This window comes from Bombyx mandarina, chromosome 06, assembly GCF_030267445.1.
Source record: "Bombyx mandarina strain Sakado chromosome 06, ASM3026744v2".
Lineage (NCBI taxonomy): Eukaryota > Metazoa > Arthropoda > Insecta > Lepidoptera > Bombycidae > Bombyx > Bombyx mandarina.
In genome coordinates this window covers 4,481,390-4,505,697 of record NC_143213.1, presented here as the reverse complement: position 1 = coordinate 4,505,697, position 24,308 = coordinate 4,481,390, and the positions used below count along the sequence as shown (strand labels likewise).

Below are 24,308 nucleotides of genomic sequence, written 5' to 3'. Positions count from 1 at the left end.
CACTCTATACGGATTTCCTCCCGCATCAGGAGGAGAAATCTCACACCCTCGATCGCCCTCGTCGGCCAATTCCAATATACCCTGGGCCAGGAAGATTAAGTACCTGGGAGTCACCCCGGATGCATCCATGACATTCCGCCCTCATATTAAAACAGTCCGCGACCGTACCGTGTTTATTCTCGGCAGAATTTACCCCATAATATCATTATGTAAGCGGAGTAAAATTTCCCTTCGGAACAAGGTCACTCTAAGAACTTGCATAAGACCCGTCATGACTTACGCGAGTGTGGTGTTCGCTCACGCGGCCCACACACGCCAAGACACCCCCAATCCTAGAATCCCGCTTTTGCAGGTAAGCCGTCGGAGCACCGTGGTTTGTGAAGAACGTTGACCTACACGACGATCTGGGCCTCGAATCAATTTGGAAATACGTGAAGTCAGAGTCGAAACGCTACTTCGATAAGGCTATGCGTCATGATAATCGCCTTATCGTTGCCACCACTGACTACTCCCCGAATCCTGATCACACAGGAGCCAGTCACCGTCGACGCTCTAGACACGTCCTTACGGATCCATTCAATAACCTTTGCATTAGACGCCTTCAGCTCTAACACTAGGAGCAGGCTTAGGGACCCCTACAACCGTAGGTACTCGTCGAACTCGACAAAGAGTGGTGCAACCTAACCCATGCATCAGCCCGCTGAGTTTCTCGTCGGATCCTCTCACGGGGTTGGGGTGGCCTTGGCGGTGTCGCTCGATATCGCCAATGCGCTTAACAAGAGGTTTTAATCGGTTCGACTCCGAAATGCCCCACCCGCCATCCCCAGTGAAAGGCGGAAGTCCGGCGATTTCCTTATGACAAAAAAAAAGGTTCTCTAAACAAAAATCACATTTCATGTTTAATTAATAAATATTCCATAATTTTTATTGGTGGTTGGACGTATTGTGAGTCCGTACGGGTAAGTACCACCACCATGCCTATTTCTGCCGTGAAGCAGTAATGCGTTTCGGTGTGAAGGGTGGGGCAGCCGTTATAACTATACTGAGACCTTAGAACTTATATCTCAAGGTGGGTAGCGCATTTACGTTGTATATGGCTATGGGCTCCAGTAACCACTTAACATCAGGTGGGCTATGAGCTCGTCCACTCAGCTAATCAATAGAAAAAAAAATCTCAAACCCACTTGTATTGATTAAAATTAAATTGATGATGTTTATATAACCATGTAAACTACTCTATTTTCTATCAATTAGTAAATTAATAATTTTAACACATGGAAAGTTATAACTTAATTTAATGGATGAATATTGATTAAATAAGCTATCGGAACAGTCTAGCTGCCTCGGCGGTGAAGATGGCAGGTATCCGAACCATATCATCTAAAGTGAAACCTCTTGAATTACCAGATGTCAGTGAAAATAATTTTGCTGACGATGGACTTAAAATCGTACAACGATTCAAATTTTTTATTTACATACAAGTAATAACGGGAATCAATCGTTTGTATCTGTTGAAATGTAACAAATTTGTGTTGTTGTTCAGCTATCTCTACGCAATATTTTTGATTTCGTTTGTCGCGTCAGTTTATTGGACAAAAGAACCGATGAAAAATTCACACCTTGTCATAAGACTTTTCTCATTTATTGAATACATACTCCTGATTTGCATATCAGTGTTTTTGAAAAAGAAGAAAATGATGAAGTTTTTTGAAAACTTGAGCATGTTCGACAAAATACTAAAAATTGACAAAAACGTAAACAGCACGTGTTGCATGAAAAGAGTTTTCTTTTGGGTCGCAGGCAGCATTGTGTATAACTTAATCGAGTTTTACGCTCTGGAATTTTACGATAATACCAGCAAAGGATTGATGACTATAATCTGCACTTATACTATTGCATTGACTCACGATTGTGAGCAAATATTTTTCTTCACATTACAAAGGGTCGTGTACTTGAGGCTTTTAGTCGTAAAGAGACATATACAAGAGCATTTTAAAGTAGACGAAGACAGTAGCAGGAAGAAACCAAACAAATATGAGATGTTATCAAAAAATGTACAGCTAAATCTCACCGCTTTGCACGAAGTGTATGGGTTACTACACAACTGCGCTGAAAAACTCAACAAAGTTATGAGCATTCCGGTAAGAAAGCTTGATCTGATTAATGAAAACGTGCATAATTATGCAAATGTTATTTAAATTAATAAATTTTTCAGGTGCTACTCATGTTATTTACTTCCGGATTATCCACGACTATTCTTCTGAGAATTCTTGTAAAAGTCATACAATTAACGGATCCTTCAAATCCGGGTGTAAGTTTCATCTTATTTAAATATTAGCTATTGAATTAAACGTGTAATATGAACAAAAAATAATATGGTAAAGAGCTTGTCATAACAGAAAGAGAAGTAGATGTTTTTATAGCAAAAGCCAATAAGCCTAGAAAAGTTTTAGTGAACAGTTCATTTGAAAATATTTCAACAAGAAACTAACACTGTTTTTACCATTTTGCTTATGCTGATTTGGGATAACGACCAAAGGAATGTCTTCCACCGAGCGGATGATATTACTAAGTATATCGACGGTCTAAATGTTATTTGTTTGAAACTTGTACATATTGCAAGCTTATCTTGAAAACGTCGTAAGTGACAATCAGTCATCTGTCAAATATCTTGTGTTATATTATGATACCGCAAAACTGAAAATCATAAAGAATAAACAGGTCCTTGTTAACATTACACTACTGGAATTCGAAGCTATTGGTTCAACTGATAGATAGTGTTTGAATTTTTATTTAAGTTCAGTAAGAAACAAGGTTCTCATAAGACGTAAATTTTAACTTCGAATTACACAAAAACATAAGTACACTAAATTCAAGTGCAAGTGCACCAATAATGAAACAGTCCAACTTATAAATTATTGATTATATTCACAGTCAACAATCGGAGTGTGCGTGTATTTAATAGTGCGTTGCATCAAATACACGTTGTTAGTTGTGATCCCGTGCTACTACTCAAGCATCACTGCAACTCAAGTTTCTCTTATTCGTATCACGCTTCATGATGCCATCAACACTATTCCACTGGGTAAGTGTATTCGAAATGTCATAGATTAAAGTACAAAGTGTTAGAAAAATGTTTCAATGGCATTACTACATTTACTGGTGGTAGGACCTCTTGTGAGTCCGCGCGGGTAGGTACCACCGCCCTGCCTATTTCTGCCGTGAAGCAGTAATGCGTTTCGGTTTGAAGGGTGGGGCAGCCGTTGTAACTATACTGAGATCTTAGAACTTATATCTCAAGGTGGGTGGCGCATTTACGTTGTAGATGTCCATGGGCTCCAGTAACCACTTAACACCAGGTGGGCTGTGAGCTCGTCCACCCATCTAAGACATAAAAAAAAAATTGCTTCATTCACTTACGAAACAACAACATACTTAACTAGAATTAGGGTGAAGAGCGGCAGTAGTTTGAGTAGACCGACGTTTCATACCTGAAGTGACATGCGGGACCTTCACATTAAAATCAGCTAAAATATTTAAGAACGCAGAAAGGACCAACAAAAAAAAAATTAAGCAGGAGACGTCACCCTAAGCGCATCATTTTGGATCCTCCCGATCCACGATGCTTTTAGGTACCTCAAGCACCGGTCACCGTCCTCATCGAACCCGTCGCTTACGACGAAGAGTTTGGCCAGTAAATTAACTCACAGACACAGCCCACTGAGTTTCTCGCTGGAGTTTCTTCTCAATGGATCGCGTTTCCGATCCGGTGATAGATTCTGTGAAGCACTGTTCTTGCTATGGCTAGTGTTAGCAACGTTCTCAGGCTAGAGCCCCGTGAGCTCACCTACTCGCTAGGTTACGCTGGCATAGCCGTCTAACGCTACAAGCATATGTAGGAAAAAAAAGTGTATTTGAGTGGGTCCCTAAATTCATTATATTTACTGTAAGACCCGCTAGGTGGTTCTAATTTTTTAGGCAATAATACATTCAAACGGCCCGTCCTTGTAATTAACTTTCTAATAAGATGTGTACACTGAGTGTATTGCAAGACTGGCTATTGTGGCGAACCTTAGGGGAAATCTATGTCCAGCAGTAGACTTCAGTGGGCTGAGCAAAAAAATCATAGATCCATATTCAAATATTTGTTTTATTCGCAGGAAAACTCCAGCGTCGGAAGGTCAAAGCGTTTTACTTGATGACCAAAGAATATAGTTTCGTCTATGCTTTGGCAGGTGTCATCAAACTCAACATGTCTTTGCCACTAAGCTATATCAGTCTCTGTACGACTTACTTAGTCATTATAATACAGTTCTCAAAATTTTTAGATTAAAATGTCTATCGTTTTTAATATTATTTTTAGGTAGTAAGCATTTTCTGTAAGCAAGGCTAATTTCACTGATTTACACATATTAAGTTCTCAGAATAGTGAAAAATGTTTTTTTCATTCTCAGCTGTGTATCGAACCTGATATTTTATGAAATTAATGCAACAGGAAAATACAAATATTGCTTACATAACAGTTTGATCGTGTTTTAAAGTTTTATGAGTACAGTTGTAGTTTAGTAGTATTTTCTGCTTCTTCTTCTCAGTCGTTCACTCCTGGCGGAGTGGTCGTGGTTACGTAAGTCTTAATGTTTGGTTGCGGCTTTTGAGAGACTTCTCCATCTTTCTCTATTTGTGGCGGTACGTGTACACTCAGTAAGGGAACACTTCGTAGATAACTTAACCAAGTCTGTCCACCTTGTGGATGATCGGCCGCGAGAGCGTTGACCGTCTACTCTTCCTTGAACCACTAAACGTTCCAATGACTTTTTATTACGAATGATATGTCCAAACATATTAAGGATTCGCAATAGTATAATAATATATAATAAATTATAATAGTATTTTACTGTAGACCTATTTACAATTAATTTAATGAGGTAACTATGAACCCAATATAGTACCTATATTTGTCTTGTAGTATATTATAATGCTTGAAAATATTTTTGTCGTTTTACTTAATATAACGTAAGTAATCTATTTGAGCGCTTAATTTATGTATGTTTGACCAATGATTAACCAAAATACATTAAATGAGCTATATTCTTAAAAAAAAAACTTTTTCTTCGAAGTTTTTTATTATTATTATAAAACCCAGGAAAAAAATTGGTTATCTGCAAATACTAAAATGAAAATCTATGATTAATATAATATAATTTATATCGTTTTTAACGCTCATTTACTCAGAGCAAACACGAAAGGGAAAAATAATCTTGGAGGCTTTATAGAAAAATCGGACGAGGAGGGCTCGTTGAAACCAGGCTTAGTTCTAATCTCGGTTGAAATGTTCCATATACGCGGACTTTTTTTTTTTTTGCGAAAATCGGCGGATCCCCACCCGCACGGCAGGTGGGGTATGTGGGAGTCGAACCTCTCTAAAAACTCCTGCCGCTCACAGTCGGCGCCCTACCCCGGACCGGGCGGGAAGCTAGTCGGAGCTATTGAGACGGCGGGACAGGGTTTATGCAGAGCACATTACATCCATCCCGCCGTCCCCCAGACGCCGGACCGGCGGCTGCCAGCAACATGACCGCCGGTTCCCTCGGTCGACGGGCCAAGAGCCCGATTGATAGTGCCGCGCTACACCTTCCCCCGGAGCGGTCGGGGGAACGCGACCTACCACGCCGCCCCACGCCTAGGTTCCTCCCCACACAAAGCGGGTGGAGCCCGAAGCTCTTAGGGGGCCGGGTTACGGACGGGACCCCGGTCCCGACCCTCTACTCGGCGGCGGCGGGTTTCTGCGTAGTGAGGAGAGCTTTGCGTCACTCGCCCCGCCGCCTCCTTCTGCGAGTGCACCATCTTCGAGCATAGCCTTCCAAGACTCGTCGCCGCCAAGCCTCGACGCCACGACGCTAGGCAGCGACAAGTCTGGTCCTATCTTTGCGACAAGGACACGGCGTTGCACCTCCCAAGCGGGGCAGACAGCGAGCGTATGCTCCGCCGTGTCCAGGTCGTGTCCACAATGGTGGCACCTCGTCATCGACTCAGCTCCTATCCGGTGCAGGTACTTCCCGAAGCATCCGTGCCCAGTCAGCACCTGCACCAGACGGAAGGTGAGGCATCCTCGGCCACGATTCACCCAGTCATAAAAGACTAGGTAAACCGCCTCGACGGTCCGTAGACCCCACGTGGGGTTGGCTAACCGCCTCGACCACGATTCGAGCACGGACCGCCGAGAATGGACCTTCCGCGCCCGCAGCTCACTTTTGGAGGGACGCGCCACGCTCAGAGCACGAAGCTCACTGCGCCACCGATAGCCGGCAGCGAGCGACTCCGCCTCCAGCTCTCATGGCGGCGTCCCCGCCAACACACACGCCGCCTCGAATGAGACGGTGTGATATCCACGGATGACCCTGATAGCAACGGTGCGCTGCGGCCGGCGCAGGAACCGAGCCATAGTAGCCCGATTGCGCGGCTCAGCCCATACAGGCGCACATATACGCGGACTGAAAGGATTTTGGAGTAAGACAACGACAGTGACACGACGTCCTACGCGATACGATTTTTAATACGATCTTTTTTCTGTGACGATGTTTGTTACTACTGGAAACTGAAGACCATTCATTATCATTGTGTTAAGCCTTTATAACAGAAATTAAACTTTGTAAATAATAGGAAATAATGGAAATAGTACATGAGGAAAAAGCAGGTAACTCTAAGCTTTGGGATAATGAGAACAATCGGCTCATAAAAACAAAGCAGCTATGCAGCGTAAATACCGTTTTATAGTCGCCGTGGCCCAAAAGATAAAAAGCCCAGTGCATTCGTATCGAGCGATGCGACTGTGCCGGTGTTCAAATCCCGCAGGCAGGTATCAATTTTTCTAATGAAATACGTACTTAATAACTGTTCATAATTGACTTCCACGATGAAAAAATTGCGTCGTATAAGAAAAATCAAACCCGCAAAAAATACAATTTTCGTTATTACTGGTAGCTTCTCCCGCCCTGCTTATTTCTGCCGTGATGCAATAATGTGTTTCAGCTTGAAGGATGGGGTAGCCCCTGTACTGTAAAAACTGAGACTTTAACTCATGTCACAAGGCCGTGAACTCGTACACCCGTCTAGATAATAAAAAAATTTAGTTCACGCCCACTTCAATACGCTTGTATGATTAAAATTTCATGTACTATCCATAATATTATAGCTGTACACTACTCGAAAAAGGAATAAGTTCAGTAACACGAAACGTCTTTTCAAATCTAATTTAATATTCACTTTTTGATCGGATCTGTTCTATCTATGGAGGGTCAGGTACGCTTAGCCTCTTTAATCTTTGTTACTTTTTAACAGTAAGCCCGAATTTAAGTACAGATTCTGTTGCTGTCTAGATTTTATCATTATATGAAGTCCTTCGTTACATTTTAAATCGTAGACAGCTAGTTACCCAGTGATTTAAACGTTAGTTGGGACTGAAATTCTATGTTATTGTTTATTAAGTTCTTTTTTTTCATTAGCGCTTACGTAATTATAGTCCATCTAGACAGTACAAACAAGCCACCAACTATTTTAACTATTTTCAATTTCATTAATGTTCAAAGCGACTAAATCTGAAGAGCGTGTTACTGTTCTATTATGATTGATTTAGGGGGGTGGACGCTAATGCACGATCTACTACGACACAGCATAACATGAATGTTGTTAAGAATCTTCAAACATTAAGTCAAAAACCGTAATAATACCATACATAAGCTGTAGCTTCATAGCCGCTGCCCTATACGAACGGCTCCTTCGGAAACGCCTATGGGACTTAATTACCGCGAACAATATATTAACACGTTCGCTGCATTACGAGATCTATCAGATCTCTTGCAGGACTTTTGTGTTGTGCGTTGAATATAATCGTGTTGTTTCACTCCTTGCGGGAGGATCTAACGTGTAAAGTTCTTTAAGTATGAGTAGGAGAATATACATATTTGCTTCCTACTTAAAGCTGAATTCAAGGACATTAAAAAATAAATTAGAGATGGATTAGGTTCCTAACGCACAGTACTGTAATTATATTCATTCCTTGCGTTAGGAGATCTGTCGGTACTCGTGGAATCGTACGCCTCGTAGACGCAAGAGAGGGAGGGTGGGCGGCGCGGGCGCTGCGTGACTCGTTTTAGTGTTGTTCTAGCATCGACGTGGGAGCTTGCGCGCACGTTTTGGAAATAACACTCGCGTATATACCTACGTGTTGATTATTTTTGATAAACAATGAGTTCTTTTAAAAGAAAAAAGTGTAAAAAATTCTATTTATTTTGGTGAGATTTCTAACAAAAAATCAAAGCCGGATTATACTGCTGCATCGTCCAGTAAAATAAAAATTTTGGAAAATGTTCAAATTTTCCCCCCGTTGGCTAACAATGACAGTGATTCTGATTATGAAATATTTGACGTACCTCAAAAGAAAACGATGAACTTTTCTACGTTGGAGAGCACGCAGCTAAGTAATAAAAATATATATATCAGCCCATGTACTGGAAAAAGATTTAGTGTGCTTCAGAATACGATATCCAGTCCAAAAAATAGTAACAATAATACCACATTGTTGATGACGAATACTACACCGACTATAACTACTGATCCTATGACACCTGATCGTAAATTTTGTGGTACTGTTTCTCGTAACCGTAGTGGTTTATCTACTCCTAACTCGTGCACTCAAATGCTAACGGAAATATCCAACACAAATGCTAAAGCTTCTCCTGCCTCATTGAGTGCTTTATGTACATCAAGCAAGTGCCCGTCTTTGAATAATATTTCATGTTCGTACTTATTACCTTTAGAATTTAATGAGAGCAGCATGCAAAAATTGATTAAAACAATTATAAACGAAAGAAGAACCACAAGTAATATAAACAATAGTCCATTTTCTTTTGAGTATACTTTTGAGGATGATGCGCTCACTTATGACGAAAAAACAGAAAGAAAAACGTCTAAATGCAACTTGAACAATAATTCACAAAAACATTTAGAAGAGAGAAACATTGAAAATCAACAAGAAAATAATATAATAGGACAAGAAAAAGACCAGAATGAGCAAAATGGCAATCTAGAAATACAGAATAAAAAAGAGGAAGAACTAGAACAGGACGTAGAAAACGAAGAAATACAAGAAGACGATCCGGAGACGCAGACTGATGAGGCAACCAATACTGAAATAGAAGAAATTGTTTCAACGTGATGATGATACAGGTGAAAATCTCTCATCCGATATAATATCTGAAGATGAAGATAATATATCTGAAAATATATCAGAAAGTGAGAGTGGAGAGCTTGAGGGTGATAAAGATTGGATTGACATTCCCGACAATGACGTATTGAGCTTAAATGAGAGTATACTTGATAGCGTGACAAATGTACCTATTCATAATAAATTGCCCGTCGATATTGCATTTTATTACAGAATTCCCCGAAGGAAGATGTACTGATCATATTTTCCAACGTGGCGACAAAAAAAGACGTTGTGTGGGTTGTTACGAAAAATTACGACGCACATTAAACAGCACTGATGCTTCTAAAAAAACTAAAAGTATTGTTACCATATGCGCGCAATGCAAGCAATCAATGTGCTTACATGTTTTAATGAAAAACACTTTGCATAATTAATAAAACTATTTCAATCGACAACTGAGATATTATTTTATTCCCATCACTACTTACTACACATATTGAACTATCTTCGGTTGCGGTACGAGATACAATCGATATCAAATTTTTTTTTGGTATTTGTAGTTTATTCAAATGTCATAACTGCGTGCGAACCTAGCAAAATATAAAGCAATAGGCTATCTTTCATCCACAAAAACTTCAAAGTATATGTCATTGTTTTTTTGGAAGATATAAATTATTTTCAAAACTGTATCTTTAGGAGACTAATTAGGTCTCAAACGCACCAAAGGGTGGGTAAGTTTCGAGATCTTTTAGGTCTCCAAAGCACCAGCTGAAAGTTCTTTGATAATAATGGCGCAGTGAACGTGTTAATAGACGAGCAGTTTGGGTTCCGCGCCAAACATTCGTGCATACATCAAGTGCACCGCCTCACGGAGCTCATCTTAATAGGGCTAAATAGGCGTAAATAAATCCTGACCGGCGCCCTCTTCTTCGATATCGCGAAGGCGTTCAACAAAGTCCGGCACAACGGTTTGATTTACAAATTCGATATCGAGTAGAGGGAACTCGTTCTCGGCCCCGTCATCTGAGAGCCGGAGTCCCGTAAGGCTCCGCGCTATCCCCGATATTATTTAGTTTGTATATCAATGATATACCCCGGTTTCCGGAGACCTATCTACTAGCGCTCTTCGTCGATGACACGGCTATCTACTACTCGTGTAGGAAAAAGTCGCTTTTGCATAGGCGACTCCAGATCGCAGTAACCACCATGGGACAGTGGTTCCGGCGCATTGACATCAACCTCACGAAAAGCACAGCGGTGCTCTTCAAAAGAGGTCGCCTTCCGAATACCACTTCGAGGATCCCGCTCCCTAATACGCGCGGTAACACCTCCGCCGTTAGCCCCGTCACTCTCTTTGGCCAGCCCATACTTTTTTTTTTTTTTTTCCTACCTATGCTGATAGCCTTGAGAGGCTATTTCAGCGTACCCTAGCTTGTGTAGGTGAGCTCGCGGGGCTCAAACCGGAGAATTGCTAACACCGCCCTAGCAAGAGCAGTGCTTCGCAGAATCTACCACCGGATCGGAAGCGCGACCCACTGAGAAGATCCGGCGAGAAACTCAGTGGGCTGTGTCTGTGGGTTAATTCGCTCGTCGAGCCCTTCGTCGCAAGCGACGGGTTCGGCGAGGACGGTGACCGGTGCTTGTATTGCCTAAAAGCACCGTTAATGGATCAGGAGGATCCGTGATGACGTGCTTTGGGCGACGTCGACGGTTTACCAAACGGTCTACAGGATCGGGTATGTAGTTTCCGGCGGCCACGACAAGAGGGTTCTCATGTCGTGCACCAGCCCATACCGTGGGCCTCGAAGGTCAAATACATAGGCGTCACCCTCGACAGAGGGATGACATTCTGTCCCCACCTTAAAACGATACTCGACCGTGCCGCCTTCATAGTAGGACGTCTCTACCCTATGCTTTGCAAGCGAAGCAAATTGTCCCTTCGAAATAAGGTGACACTCTACAAAACTTGCATACGCCCCGTCATGACGTATGCAAGCGTAGTGTTCGCTCACGCGGCCCGCGCCAACTTGAAGCCCCTTCAGGTAATTCAATCAAGATTCTGCAGGATAGCTGTCGGAGCACCATGGTTCCTGAGGAACGTGGATCTCCACGATGACCTGGAGCTCGAACGTTGCGACCCTGACTAATATTTTGTTCCATTTGTGGAACTCATTTTGCACTGGTGAAGTGTTAGTGGAGATCGCTGCAGACGACACGAAATAAGAGGATTGTCGATTCCTGTTCACATAAGATTTCATATCTGTGCAATATTAAAGGACAGTTTTACTTCAAAATTTAATGGGTTTAAGTCCACACAACGTGATAGAGGCCGCGCGGTGCGCTAACGTACTCTATTGCATCACAGAGTATGCTATTGAACAGCGAAAGGCTAGCGGCGTGTTTCATTCAGACCCGATAGGCTGGTTCTAATTCAGAGAGGTATCCCAAAATACCACAGATATTACCTAGGTCGCTTGACTTACTGCCGACCTTGAAGGCTGTGTGGAGTAGTGTACACCCCGACTTCGTCGGCCTGGTGTCCTTGGAGTAGTGGTGCCCCTGGTTACATGTTGACAGCCATTGCTCCTCCTACCCCCCAACCCTGCCTCGAGCGGGCTCGGACGCTCATCCGAAGTGGAAGCCAAATAAAAAAATCTCTTATAAAAAATCCATTAATTTCCAAATGCGGTGATTCGTGTTTAGGGACCCCCGGTGCAATCCCCACAACACCCACGAGCCCCCTCGGTGCATTCATGGGGATTGTCGCAGATTCGACTGCCTTCAGGTATGAATTAAGCTAGTGCATCAAAATAAGGAATTCGTTATTCCTCGGTACTGATCCAAAGCTTAGAGAATAGAATAATGAAACTTCCAACCTCATTAACTTTCAACAGCGAAACTGAATTTGTACAGAAAAAAAAAGCTATTGCATAGATTCATGCATAGAAGCGCGATTCAGCTTTTTCGTCAAGCGCCATCTATCGGCGACAAACGGAATTGTAAAATAGAAAATTATATCACATTACAATGCGTTGGGCGTGCCATTTTCTATCGCGTAGTCGAAGAATTTTATTACTACTCCTACTACTCATTCAGTGATTGGAGTGGCATTAAGAATAAAAGTGATGAAAGATAAAATCAAAATCCTTCAAGCATTAAGAAATCCTTCCAGCTCTGAAATGCATAAAGAATTGGAAACAACAGTGAAAGAATAAACCTAGAGCGTGATAATACACTTACTCGTTTCGAAACTGGCCCATAGATATAGATCCAGTGAAAAGCACAACGATGTTATTTCAAAGGAGAAACTCTATACACTCTATACGGATTTCCTCCCGCATCAGGAGGAGAAATGTCGCACCCCCGATCGCCCTCTTCGGCCAATTCCAATATACCCTGGGCCAGGAAGATTGACAAGAAGTACCTGGGAGTTACCCCGGATGCATCCAAGACATTCCGCCCGCATATTAAAACAGTCCGCGACCGTACCGTGTTTATTCTCGGCAGAATTTACCCCATAATATCATTACGTAAGCGGAGTAAAATTTCCCTTCGGAACAAGGTCACTCTAAGAACTTGCATAAGACCCGTCATGAATTACGCGAGTGTGGTGTTCGCTCACGCGGCCCACACACACATAGACACCCCCAATTCTAGAATCCCTCTTTTGCAGGTTGGCTTCGGAGCACCGTGGTTCGTGAAGAACGTTGACCTACACGACGACCTGGGCCTCAAATAAATTTGGAAATACGTGAAGTCAGAGTCGTAACGCTACTTCAATAAGGCTATGCGTCATGATAATCGCCTTATCGTTGCCACCATTGACTACTCCCCGAATCCTGATCACACAGGAGCCAGTCACCGTCGACGCTCTAGACACGTCCTTACGGATCCATTCAATAACCTTTACATTAGACGCCTTCAGCTCTAACACTAGGAGCGGGCTTAGGGACCCCTACAACCATAGGTACTCGTTGAACTCGACAAACAGTTCGACGTGCAACCTAACCCATGCATCAGCCCGCTGAGTTTCTCGTCGGATCCTCTCACGGGGTTGGGGTGGCCTTGGCGGTGTCGCTCGATATCGCCAATGCGCTTAACAAGAGGTTTTAGTCGGTTCGACTCCGAAATGCCCCACCCGCCATCCCCAGTGAAGGGCGGAAGTCCGGCGATTTCCTTCTGACAAAAAAAAAGGTTCTCTAAACAAAAATCACATTTCATGTGTAATTAATAAATATTCCATAATTTTTATTGGTGGTTGGACGTATTGTGAGTCCGTACGGGTAAGTACCACCACCCTGCCTATTTCTGCCGTGAAGCAGTAATGCGTTTCGGTGTGAAGGGTGGGGCAGCTGTTATAACTATACTGAGACCTTAGAATTTATATCTCAAGGTGGGTAGCGCATTTACGTTGTATATGGCTATGGGCTCCAGTAACCACTTAACATCAGGTGGGCTATGAGCTCGTCCACTCAGCTAATCAATAGAAAAAAAAATCTCAAACCCACTTGTATTGATTAAAATTAAATTGATGATGTTTATATAACCATGTAAACTACTCTATTTTCTATCAATTAGTAAATTAATAATTTTAACACATGGAAAGTTATAACTTAATTTAATGGATGAATATTGATTAAATAAGCTATCGGAACAGTCTACCTGCCTCGGCGGTGAAGATGGCAGGTATCCGAACCATATCATCTAAAGTGAAACCTCTTGAATTACCAGATGTCAGTGAAAATCATTTTGCTGACGATGGACTGAAAATCGTACAACGATTCAAAATTTTTATTTACATACAAGTAATGACGGGAATCAATCGTTTGTATCTGTTGAAATGTAACAAATTTGTGTTGTTGTTCAGCTATCTCTACGCAATATTTTTGATTTCGTTTGTCGCGTCAGTTTATTGGACAAAAGAACCGATGAAAAATTCACACCTTGTCATAAGACTTTTCTCATTTATTGAATACATACTCCTGATTTGCATATCAGTGTTTTTGAAAAAGAAGAAAATGATGAAGTTCTTTGAAAACTTGAGCATGTTCGACAAAATACTAAAAATTGACAAAAACGTAAACAGCACGTGTTGCATGAAAAGAGTTTCCTTTTGGGTCGCAGGCAGCATTGTGTATAACTTAATCGAGTTTTACGCTCTGAAATTTTACGATAATACCAGCAAAGGATTGATGACTATAATCTGCACTTATACTATTGCATTGACTCACGATTGTGAGCAAATATTTTTCTTCACATTACAAAGGGTCGTGTACTTGAGGCTTTTAGTCGTAAAGAGGCATATACAAGAGCATTTTAAAGTAGACGAAGACAGTAGCAGGAAGAAACCAAACAAATATGAGATGTTATCAAAAAATGTACAGCTAAATCTCACCGCTTTGCACGAAGTGTATGGGTTACTACACAACTGCGCTGAAAAACTCAACAAAATTATGAGCATTCCGGTAAGTAAGCTTGATCTGATTCATGAAAACGTGCATAATTATGCAAATGTTATTTAAATTAATAAATTTTTCAGGTGCTACTCATGTTATTTACTTCCGGATTATCCACGACTATTCTTCTGAGAATTCTTGTTAGAGTCATACAATTAACGGATCCTTCAAATCCGGGTGTAAGTTTCATCTTATTTAAATATTAGCTATTGAATTAAACGTGTAATATGAACAAAAAATTATATGGTAAAGAGCTTGTCATAACAGAAAAAGAAGTAGATGTATTTATAGCAAAAGCCAATAAGCCTAGAAAAGTTTTAGTGAACAGTTCATTTGAAAATATTTCAACAAGAAACTAACACTGTTTTTACCATTTTGCTTATGCTGATTTGGGATAACGACCAAAGGAATGTCTTCCACCGAGCGGATGATATTACTAAGTATATCGACGGTCTAAATGTTATTTGTTTGAAACTTGTACATATTGCAAGCTTATCTTGAAAACGTCGTAAGTGACAATCAGTCATCTGTCAAATATCTTGTGTTATATTATGATACCGCAAAACTGAAAATCATAAAGAATAAACAGGTCCTTGTTAACATTACGCTACTGGAATTCGAAGCTATTGGTTCAACTGATAGATAGTGATTGAATTTGATTTAAGTTCAGTAAGAAACAAGGTTCTCATAAGACGTAAATTTTAACTTCGAATTACACAAAAACATAAGTACACTAAATTCAAGTGCAAGTGCACCAATAATGAAACAGTCCAACTTATAAATTATTGATTATATTCACAGTCAACAATCGGAGTGTGCGTGTATTTAATAGTGCGTTGCATCAAATACACGTTGTTAGTTGTGATCCCGTGCTATTACTCAAGCATCACTGCAACTCAAGTTTCTCTTATTCGTATCACGCTTCATGATGCCATCAACACTATTCCACTGGGTAAGTGTATTCGAAATGTCATAGATTAAAATACAAAGTGTTAGAAAAATGTTTCAATGGCATTACTACATTTACTGGTGGTAGGACCTCTTGTGAGTCCGCGCGGGTAGGTACCACCGCCCTGCCTATTTCTGCCGTGAAGCAGTAATGCGTTTCGGTTTGAAGGGTGGGGCAGCCGTTGTAACTCTGTGAGCTCGTCCACCCATCTAAGCCATAAAAAAAAAATTGCTTCATTCACTTACGAAACAACAACATTCTTCACTAGAATTAGGGTCAAGAGCGGCAGTAGTTTGAGTAGACCGACGTTGCATACCTGAAGTGACATGCCGGACCTTCACATTAAAATCAGCTAAAATATCTAAGAACGCAGAAAGGACCAACAAAAAAAATTTAAGCAGGAGACGTCACCCTAAGCGCAACATTTTGGATCCTCCCGATCCACGATGCTTTTAGGTACCTCAAGCACCGGTCACCGTCCTCATCGAACCCGTCGCTTACGACGAAGAGTTTGGCTAGTAAATTAACTCACAGACACAGCCCACTGAGTTTCTCGCTGGAGTTTCTTCTCAATGGATCGCGTTTCCGATACGGTGATAGATTCTGTGAAGCACTGCTCTTGCTAGGGCTAGTGTTAGCAACGTTCTCAGGCTAGAGCCCCGTGAGCTCACCTACTCGCTAGGTTACGCTGGCATAGCCCTCTTACGCTACAAGCATATTTAGGAAAAAAAAGTGTATTTGAGTGGGTCCCTAAATTCATTATATTTACTGTAAGACCCGCTAGGTGGTTCTAATTTTTTAGGCAATAATACATTCAAACGGCCCGTCCTTGTAATTAACTTTCTAATAAGATGTGTACACTGAGTGTATTGCAAGACTGGCTATTGTGGCGAACCTTAGGGGAAATCTATGTCCAGCAGTGGACTTCAGTGGGCTGAGCAAAACAATCATAGATCCATATTCAAATATTTGTTTTATTCGCAGGAAAACTCCAACGTCGGAAGGTCAAAGCGTTTTACTTGATGACCAAAGAATATAGTTTCGTCTATGCTTTGGCAGGTGTCATCAAACTCAACATGTCTTTGCCACTAAGCTATATCAGTCTCTGTACGACTTACTTAGTCATTATAATACAGTTCTCAAAATTTTTAGATTAAAATGTCTATCGTTTTTAATATTATTTTTAGGTAGTAAGCATTTTCTGTAAGCAAGGCTAATTTCACTGATTTACACATATTAAGTTCTCAGAATAGTGAAAAATGTTTTTTTCATTCTCAGCTGTGTATCGAACCTGATATTTTATGAAATGAATGCATTAGGAAAATACAAATATTGTTTAAATAACAGTTTTATCGTGTTTTAAAGTTTTATGAGTACAGTAGTAGTTTAGTAGTAGTAGTAGTAGTAGTTTAGTAGTATTTTACTGTAGACCTATTTACAATTAATTTAATGAGGTAACTATGAACCCAATATAGTACCTATATTTGTCTTGTAGTATATTATAATGCTTGAAAATATTTTGAGTGTTTTACTTAATATAACGTAATCTATTTGAGCGCTTAATTTATGTACATTCTTGAAAAAAAAACTTTTTCTTCGACGTTTTTTATTATTATTATAAAACCCAGGAAAAAAATTGGTTATCTGCAAATACTAAAATGATAATCTATGATTAATATAATATAATTTATATCCTTATTAACGCTCATTTACTCAGAGCAAACACGAAAGGGAAGAATAATCTTGGAGGCTTTATAGAAAAATCGGACGAGGAGGGCTCGTTGAAACCAGGCTTAGTTCTAATCTCGGTTGAAATGTTCCATATACGCGGACTGACAGGATTTTAGAGTAAGACTACGACACTGACACGACGTTTTTTTTTTTTTTTTTATTGCCTTTGTAGGCAGACTAGCATACGGCACCTGATGGTAAGTGGTCACCGTCGCTCATGGACGTCAGCAATGCCAGGGGCAGAGCCAAGCCGTGACGTGAAGAATTGAAGTCGTCGTGGCGTAAAGGATAAGACGTCCGGTGCATTCGTATATAGCGATGCAACGGTGTTCCAATCCCGCAGGCGGGGACCAATTTTTCTGATGAAATACGTACTTAACAATTGTTCACGATTGACTTCCACGGTGAAGGAATAACATCGTGTAATAAAAATCAAACCCGCAAAATTATAATTTGCATAATTACTGGTGGTAGGACCTCTTGTGAGTCCGCACGGGTAGGTACCACCACCCTACCTATTTCTGCCGTGAAGCAGTAATGCGTTTCGGTTTAAAGGGTGGAGCAGCCGCTAGAACTATACTGAGACCTTAGAACTTATATCTCAAGGTGGGTAGCGCATTTACGTTGTATATGGCTATGGGCTCCAGTAACCACTTAACATCAGGTGGGCTATGAGCTCGTCCACTCATCTAAGCAATAGAAAAAAAATCTCAAGCCCACTTGTATTGATTAAAATGAAATTGATGATGTTTATACAACCATGTAAACTAGTCGATTTCTATCAATTAGTAAATTAATAATTTTAACACATGGAAAGTTATAACTTAATTTAATGGATGAATATTGATTAAATAAGCTATCGGAACAGTCTACCTGCCTCGGCGGTGAAGATGGCAGGTATCCGAACCATATCATCTAAAGTGAAACCTCTTGAATTACCAGATATCAGTGAAAATAATTTTGCTGACGATGGACTGAAAATCGTACAACGATTCAAAATTTTTATTTACATACAAGTAATGACGGGAATCAATCGTTTGTGTCTGTTGAAATGTAACAAATTTGTGTTGTTGTTCAGCTATCTCTACGCAATATTTTTGATTTCGTTTGTCGCGTCAGTTTATTGGACAAAAGAACCGATGAAAAATTCACACCTTGTCATAAGACTTTTCTCATTTATTGAATACATACTCCTGATTTGCATATCAGTGTTTTTGAAAAAGAAGAAAATGATGAAGTTCTTTGAAAACTTGAGCATGTTCGACAAAATACTAAAAATTGACAAAAACGTAAACAGCACGTGTTGCATGAAAAGAGTTTTCTTTTGGGTCGCAGGCAGCATTGTGTATAACTTAATCGAGTTTTACGCTCTGGAATTTTACGATAATACCAGCAAAGGATTGATGACTATAATCTGCACTTATACTATTGCATTGACTCACGATTGTGAGCAAATATTTTTCTTCACATTACAAAGGGTCGTGTACTTGAGGCTTTTAGTCGTAAAGAGACATATACAAGAGCATTTTAAAGTAGACGAAGACAGTAGCAGGAAGAAACCAAACAAATATGAGATGTTATCAAAAAATGTACAGCTAAATCTCACCGCTTTGCACGAAGTGTATGGGTTACTACACAACTGCGCTGAAAAACTCAACAAAGTTATGAGCATTCCGGTAAGAAAGCTTGATCTGATTAATGAAAACGTGCATAATTATGCAAATGTTATTTAAATTAATAAATTTTTCAGGTGCTACTCATGTTATTTACTTCCGGATTATCCACGACTATTCTTCTGAGAATTCTTGTAAAAGTCATACAATTAACGGATCCTTCAAATCCGGGTGTAAGTTTCATCTTATTTAAATATTAGCTATTGAATTAAACGTGTAATATGAACAAAAAATAATATGGTAAAGAGCTTGTCATAACAGAAAGAGAAGTAGATGTTTTTATAGCAAAAGCCAATAAGCCTAGAAAAGTTTTAGTGAACAGTTCATTTGAAAATATTTCAACAAGAAACTAACACTGTTTTTACCATTTTGCTTATGCTGATTTGGGATAACGACCAAAGGAATGTCTTCCACCGAGCGGATGATATTACTAAGTATATCGACGGTCTAAATGTTATTTGTTTGAAACTTGTACATATTGCAAGCTTATCTTGAAAACGTCGTAAGTGACAATCAGTCATCTGTCAAATATCTTGTGTTATATTATGATACCGCAAAACTGAAAATCATAAAGAATAAACAGGTCCTTGTTAACATTACACTACTGGAATTCGAAGCTATTGGTTCAACTGATAGATAGTGTTTGAATTTTTATTTAAGTTCAGTAAGAAACAAGGTTCTCATAAGACGTAAATTTTAACTTCGAATTACACAAAAACATAAGTACACTAAATTCAAGTGCAAGTGCACCAATAATGAAACAGTCCAACTTATAAATTATTGATTATATTCACAGTCAACAATCGGAGTGTGCGTGTATTTAATAGTGCGTTGCATCAAATACACGTTGTTAGTTGTGATCCCGTGCTACTACTCAAGCATCACTGCAACTCAAGTTTCTCTTATTCGTATCACGCTTCATGATGCCATCAACACTATTCCACTGGGTAAGTGTATTCGAAATGTCATAGATTAAAGTACAAAGTGTTAGAAAAATGTTTCAATGGCATTACTACATTTACTGGTGGTAGGACCTCTTGTGAGTCCGCGCGGGTAGGTACCACCGCCCTGCCTATTTCTGCCGTGAAGCAGTAATGCGTTTCGGTTTGAAGGGTGGGGCAGCCGTTGTAACTATACTGAGATCTTAGAACTTATATCTCAAGGTGGGTGGCGCATTTACGTTGTAGATGTCCATGGGCTCCAGTAACCACTTAACACCAGGTGGGCTGTGAGCTCGTCCACCCATCTAAGCTATAAAAAAAAATTGCTTCATTCACTTACGAAACAACAACATTCTCCACTAGAATTAGGGTGAAGAGCGGCAGTAGTTTGAGTAGACCGACGTTGCATACCTGAAGTGACATGCCGGACCTTCACATTAAAATCAGCTAAAATATCTAAGAACGCAGAAAGGACCAACAAAAAAAAATTTAAGCAGGAGACGTCACCCTAAGCGCATAATTTTGGATCCTCCCGATCCACGATGCTTTTAGGTACCTCAAGCACCGGTCACCGTCCTCATCGAACCCGTCGCTTACGACGAAGAGTTTGGCCAGTAAATTAACTCACAGACACAGCCCACTGAGTTTCTCGCTGGAGTTTCTTCTCAATGATCCGGTGATAGATTCTGTGAAGCACTGCTCTTGCTAGGGCTAGTGTTAGCAACGTTCTCAGGCTAGAGCCCCGTGAGCTCACCTACTCGCTAGGTTACGCTGGCATAGCCCTCTTACGCTACAAGCATATGTAGGAAAAAAAAGTGTATTTGAGTGGGTCCCTAAATTCATTATATTTACTGTAAGACCCGCTAGGTGGTTCTAATTTTTTAGGCAATAATACATTCAAACGGCCCGTCTTTGTAATTAACTTTCTAATAAGATGTGTACACTGAGTGTATTGCAAGACTGGCTATTGTGGCGAACCTTAGGTGAAATCTATGTCCAGCAGTGGACTTCAGTGGACTGAGCAAAAAAATCATAGATCCATATTCAAATATTTGTTTTATTCGCAGGAAAACTCCAGCGTCGGAAGGTCAAAGCGTTTTACTTGATGACCAAAGAATATAGTTTCGTCTATGCTTTGGCAGGTGTCATCAAACTCAACATGTCTTTGCCACTAAGCTATATCAGTCTCTGTACGACTTACTTAGTCATTATAATACAGTTCTCAAAATTTTTAGATTAAAATGTCTATCGTTTTTAATATTATTTTTAGGTAGTAAGCATTTTCTGTAAGCAAGGCTAATTTCACTGACTTACACATATTAAGTTCTCAGAATAGCGAAAAATGTTTTTTTCATTCTCAGCTGTGTATCGAACCTGATATTTTACGAAATGAATGCATCAGGAAAATACAAATATTATTTAAATAACAGTTTGATCGTGTTTTAAAGTTTTATGAGTATGGTAGCAGTTTAGTAGTATTTTACTGTAGACCTATTTACAATTAATTTAATGAGGTAACTATGAACCCAATATAGTACCTATATTTGTCTTGTAGTATATTATAATGCTTGAAAATATTTTTGTCGTTTTACTTAATATAACGTAATCTATTTGAGCGCTTAATTTATGTATGTTGATTAATCAAAATACATTAAATGAGCTATATTCTTAAAAATAAACTTTTTCTTCGACGTGTTTTATTATTATTATAAAACCCAGGAAAAAAATTGGTTATCTGCAAATACTAAAATGAAAATCTATGATTAATATAATATAATTTATATCCTTATTAACGCTCATTTACTCAGAGCAAACACGAAAGGGAAGAATAATCTTGGAGGCTTTATAGAAAAATCGGACGAGGAGGGCTCGTTGAAACCAGGCTTAGTTCTAATCTAGGTTGAAATGTTCCATATACGCGGACTGACAGGATTTTAGAGTAAGACAACGACAGTGAAACGACGTCCTATGCGATACGATTTTTATTACGATCTTTTTTTTGTGACGATATTTGGTACTACTGGAAACTGAAGACCATTCATTATCATTGTGTTAAGCCTTTATAACAGAAATTAAACTTTGTAAATAATAGAAAATAATGCAAAGAGTACATGAGGAAAAATCAGGTAACTCTAAGCTTTGGGATTTTGAGAACAATCGGCTCATAAAAACAAAGCAGCTATGCAGCGTAAATACCGTTTTATAGTCGCCGTGGCCCAAAAGATAAAAAGCCCAGTGCATTCGTATCGAGCGATGCGACTGTGCCGGTGTTCAAATCCCGCAGGCAGGTATCAATTTTTCTAATGAAATACGTACTTAATAACTATACATAATTGACTTCCACGATGAAAAAATTGCGTCGTATAAGAAAAATCAAACCCGCAAAAAATACAATTTTCGTAATTACTGGTAGCTTCTCCCGCCCTGCTTATTTCTGCCGTGATGCAGTCTTGTGTTACAGCTTGAAGGATGGGGTAGCCGCTGTACTGTAAAAACTGAGACTTTAACTCATGTCACAAGGCCGTGAACTCGTACACCCGTCTAGATAATAAAAAAATTTAGTTCACGCCCACTTCAATACGCTTATATGATTAAAATTTCATATACTATCAATAATATTATAGCTGTACACTACTCGAAAAAGGAACAAGTTCAGTAACACGAAACGTCTTTTCAAATCTAATTTAATATTCAGTTTTTGATCGGATCTGTTCTATCTATGGAGGGTCAGGTACGCTTAGCCTCTTTAATCTTTGTTACTTTTTAACAGTAAGCCCGAATTTAAGTACAGATTCTGTTGCTGTCTAGATTTTATCATTATTTGAAGTCCTTTGTTACATTTTAAATCGTAGACAGCTAGTTACCCAGTGATTTAAACGTTAGTTGGGACTGAAATTCTATGTTATTGTTTATAAAGTTCTTTTTTTTCATTAGCGCTTACGTAATAATTATAGTCCATCTAGACAGTACAATCAATTTGAAAATTTATTGTACGTGCGTAAAAACATTGTCGAATTCCCCAGAGTCTGCGATTTGCATAATGTGAACACTAGGAACAAACATAGGCTTGCGTTGCCGGCGGCTCGAATTAAGAAAATAAGCAACTCTTTCAGGGGGCTGGGTGTACAGCTTTTCAACAAGATCCCACAAAACGTTCAACTACTACCTGTTCATAGATTTAAGAAAACTGTCAAGGAACGTTTGTGCAACAAGGCATATTATAAAGTTAAGGATTTTTTACTAGATGGCACTACGTGGGAATGAGGCGTTCGCTCCTGGCCTTTTCATTTTTCATTATTATTATTATTTATTTGAATTGTATTTTTTTGACTTGTTTTTTTGTATACTGTAAATATGTTTTCTTGTTTAAAAAAAAAGAAAATAGTTGAGAAAATACAAAAAAAAAAAAAAGCCCGCTGAGTTTGTTTCGCCGGTTCTTCTCAGGACTGTGGCTTTTTTTGGAACCGGTGGTAGAGTTAACATTTTCTTTTACATTTTGACATTCAACAAGTGTGTTTTTGATGACATCCAAGTTGAAATAAATGATTTTGAATTTGAATTGAATTTGAATTAAGCCACCAACTATTTTAACTATTTTCAATTTCATTAATGTTCAAAGCGACTAAATCTGAAGAGCGTGTTACTGTTCTATTATGATTGATTTAGGGGGGTGGACGCTAATGCACGATCTACTACGACACAGCATAACATGAATGTTGTTAAGAATCTTCAAACATTAAGTCAAAAACCGTAATAATACCATACATAAGCTGTAGCTTCATAGCCGCTGCCCTATACGAACGGCTCCTTCGGAAACGCCTATGGGACTTCATTACCGCGAACAATATATTAATAGACGAGCAGTTTGGGTTCCGCGCCAAACATTCGTGCATACATCAAGTGCACCGCCTCACGGAGCACATCTTAATAGGGCTAAATAGGCGTAAACAAATCCTGACCGGCGCCCTCTTCTTCGATATCGCGAAGGCGTTCAACAAAGTCCGGCACAACGGTTTGATTTACAAATTCGATATCGAGTAGAGGGAACTCGTTCTCGCCCCCGTCATCTGAGAGCCGGAGTCCCGTAAGGCTCCGCGCTATCCCCGATATTATTTAGTTTGTATATCAATGATATACCCCGGTTTCCGGAGACCTATCTACTAGCGCTCTTCGTCGACGACACGGCTATCTACTACTCGTGTAGGAAAAAGTTGCTTTTGCATAGGCGACTCCAGATCGCAGTAACCACCATGGGACAGTGGTTCCGGCGCATTGACATCAACCTCACGAAAAGCACAGCGGTGCTCTTCAAAAGAGGTCGCCTTCCGAATACCACTTCGAGGATCCCGCTCC

At 39.9% G+C, this 24,308-nt stretch overlaps 3 protein-coding genes across 3 annotated transcripts; all 3 read left to right on the top strand.

The window, feature by feature from the left end:
- The first annotated feature begins 1,326 nt into the window (after window positions 1–1,326).
- LOC149502809 (uncharacterized) lies at window positions 1,327–4,876 on the top strand. The gene is made up of 4 exons (XM_089728206.1): window positions 1,327–2,141; window positions 2,216–2,311; window positions 2,935–3,085; window positions 4,161–4,876. Exons 1-4 carry the CDS (start codon window positions 1,356–1,358, stop codon window positions 4,331–4,333), a joined length of 1,206 nt encoding a protein of 401 aa, XP_089584332.1. The 5' UTR covers window positions 1,327–1,355; the 3' UTR covers window positions 4,334–4,876.
- Window positions 4,877–13,884: 9,008 nt separating this feature from the next.
- Window positions 13,885–16,901, top strand: LOC149502808 (uncharacterized). Its single transcript, XM_089728481.1, has 4 exons — window positions 13,885–14,670; window positions 14,745–14,840; window positions 15,463–15,613; window positions 16,595–16,901. The coding sequence occupies exons 1-4, from the start codon at window positions 13,885–13,887 to the stop codon at window positions 16,765–16,767; spliced, it is 1,206 nt and encodes a 401-aa protein (XP_089584607.1). The 3' UTR covers window positions 16,768–16,901.
- Window positions 16,902–18,231: 1,330 nt separating this feature from the next.
- LOC149502807 (uncharacterized) lies at window positions 18,232–21,310 on the top strand. The gene is made up of 4 exons (XM_089728480.1): window positions 18,232–19,017; window positions 19,092–19,187; window positions 19,811–19,961; window positions 21,023–21,310. The coding sequence occupies exons 1-4, from the start codon at window positions 18,232–18,234 to the stop codon at window positions 21,193–21,195; spliced, it is 1,206 nt and encodes a 401-aa protein (XP_089584606.1). The 3' UTR covers window positions 21,196–21,310.
- Window positions 21,311–24,308: the final 2,998 nt, after the last annotated feature.

What these genes read in the sequence shown, in the direction of transcription:
- LOC149502809 (XM_089728206.1), top strand. Translation starts at nt 1,356, where the DNA reads ATGGCAGGTATCCGAACCATATCATCTAAAGTGAAACCTCTTGAATTA. An exon ending in ACAAAGTTATGAGCATTCCG is followed by an intron (nt 2,142 to 2,215) that starts GTAAGAAAGCTT and finishes TAAATTTTTCAG; the next exon opens with GTGCTACTCATGTTATTTAC. An exon ending in CATCAACACTATTCCACTGG is followed by an intron (nt 3,086 to 4,160) that starts GTAAGTGTATTC and finishes TTTTATTCGCAG; the next exon opens with GAAAACTCCAGCGTCGGAAG.
- LOC149502808 (XM_089728481.1), top strand. Translation starts at nt 13,885, where the DNA reads ATGGCAGGTATCCGAACCATATCATCTAAAGTGAAACCTCTTGAATTA. An exon ending in ACAAAATTATGAGCATTCCG is followed by an intron (nt 14,671 to 14,744) that starts GTAAGTAAGCTT and finishes TAAATTTTTCAG; the next exon opens with GTGCTACTCATGTTATTTAC. An exon ending in CATCAACACTATTCCACTGG is followed by an intron (nt 15,614 to 16,594) that starts GTAAGTGTATTC and finishes TTTTATTCGCAG; the next exon opens with GAAAACTCCAACGTCGGAAG.
- LOC149502807 (XM_089728480.1), top strand. Translation starts at nt 18,232, where the DNA reads ATGGCAGGTATCCGAACCATATCATCTAAAGTGAAACCTCTTGAATTA. An exon ending in ACAAAGTTATGAGCATTCCG is followed by an intron (nt 19,018 to 19,091) that starts GTAAGAAAGCTT and finishes TAAATTTTTCAG; the next exon opens with GTGCTACTCATGTTATTTAC. An exon ending in CATCAACACTATTCCACTGG is followed by an intron (nt 19,962 to 21,022) that starts GTAAGTGTATTC and finishes TTTTATTCGCAG; the next exon opens with GAAAACTCCAGCGTCGGAAG.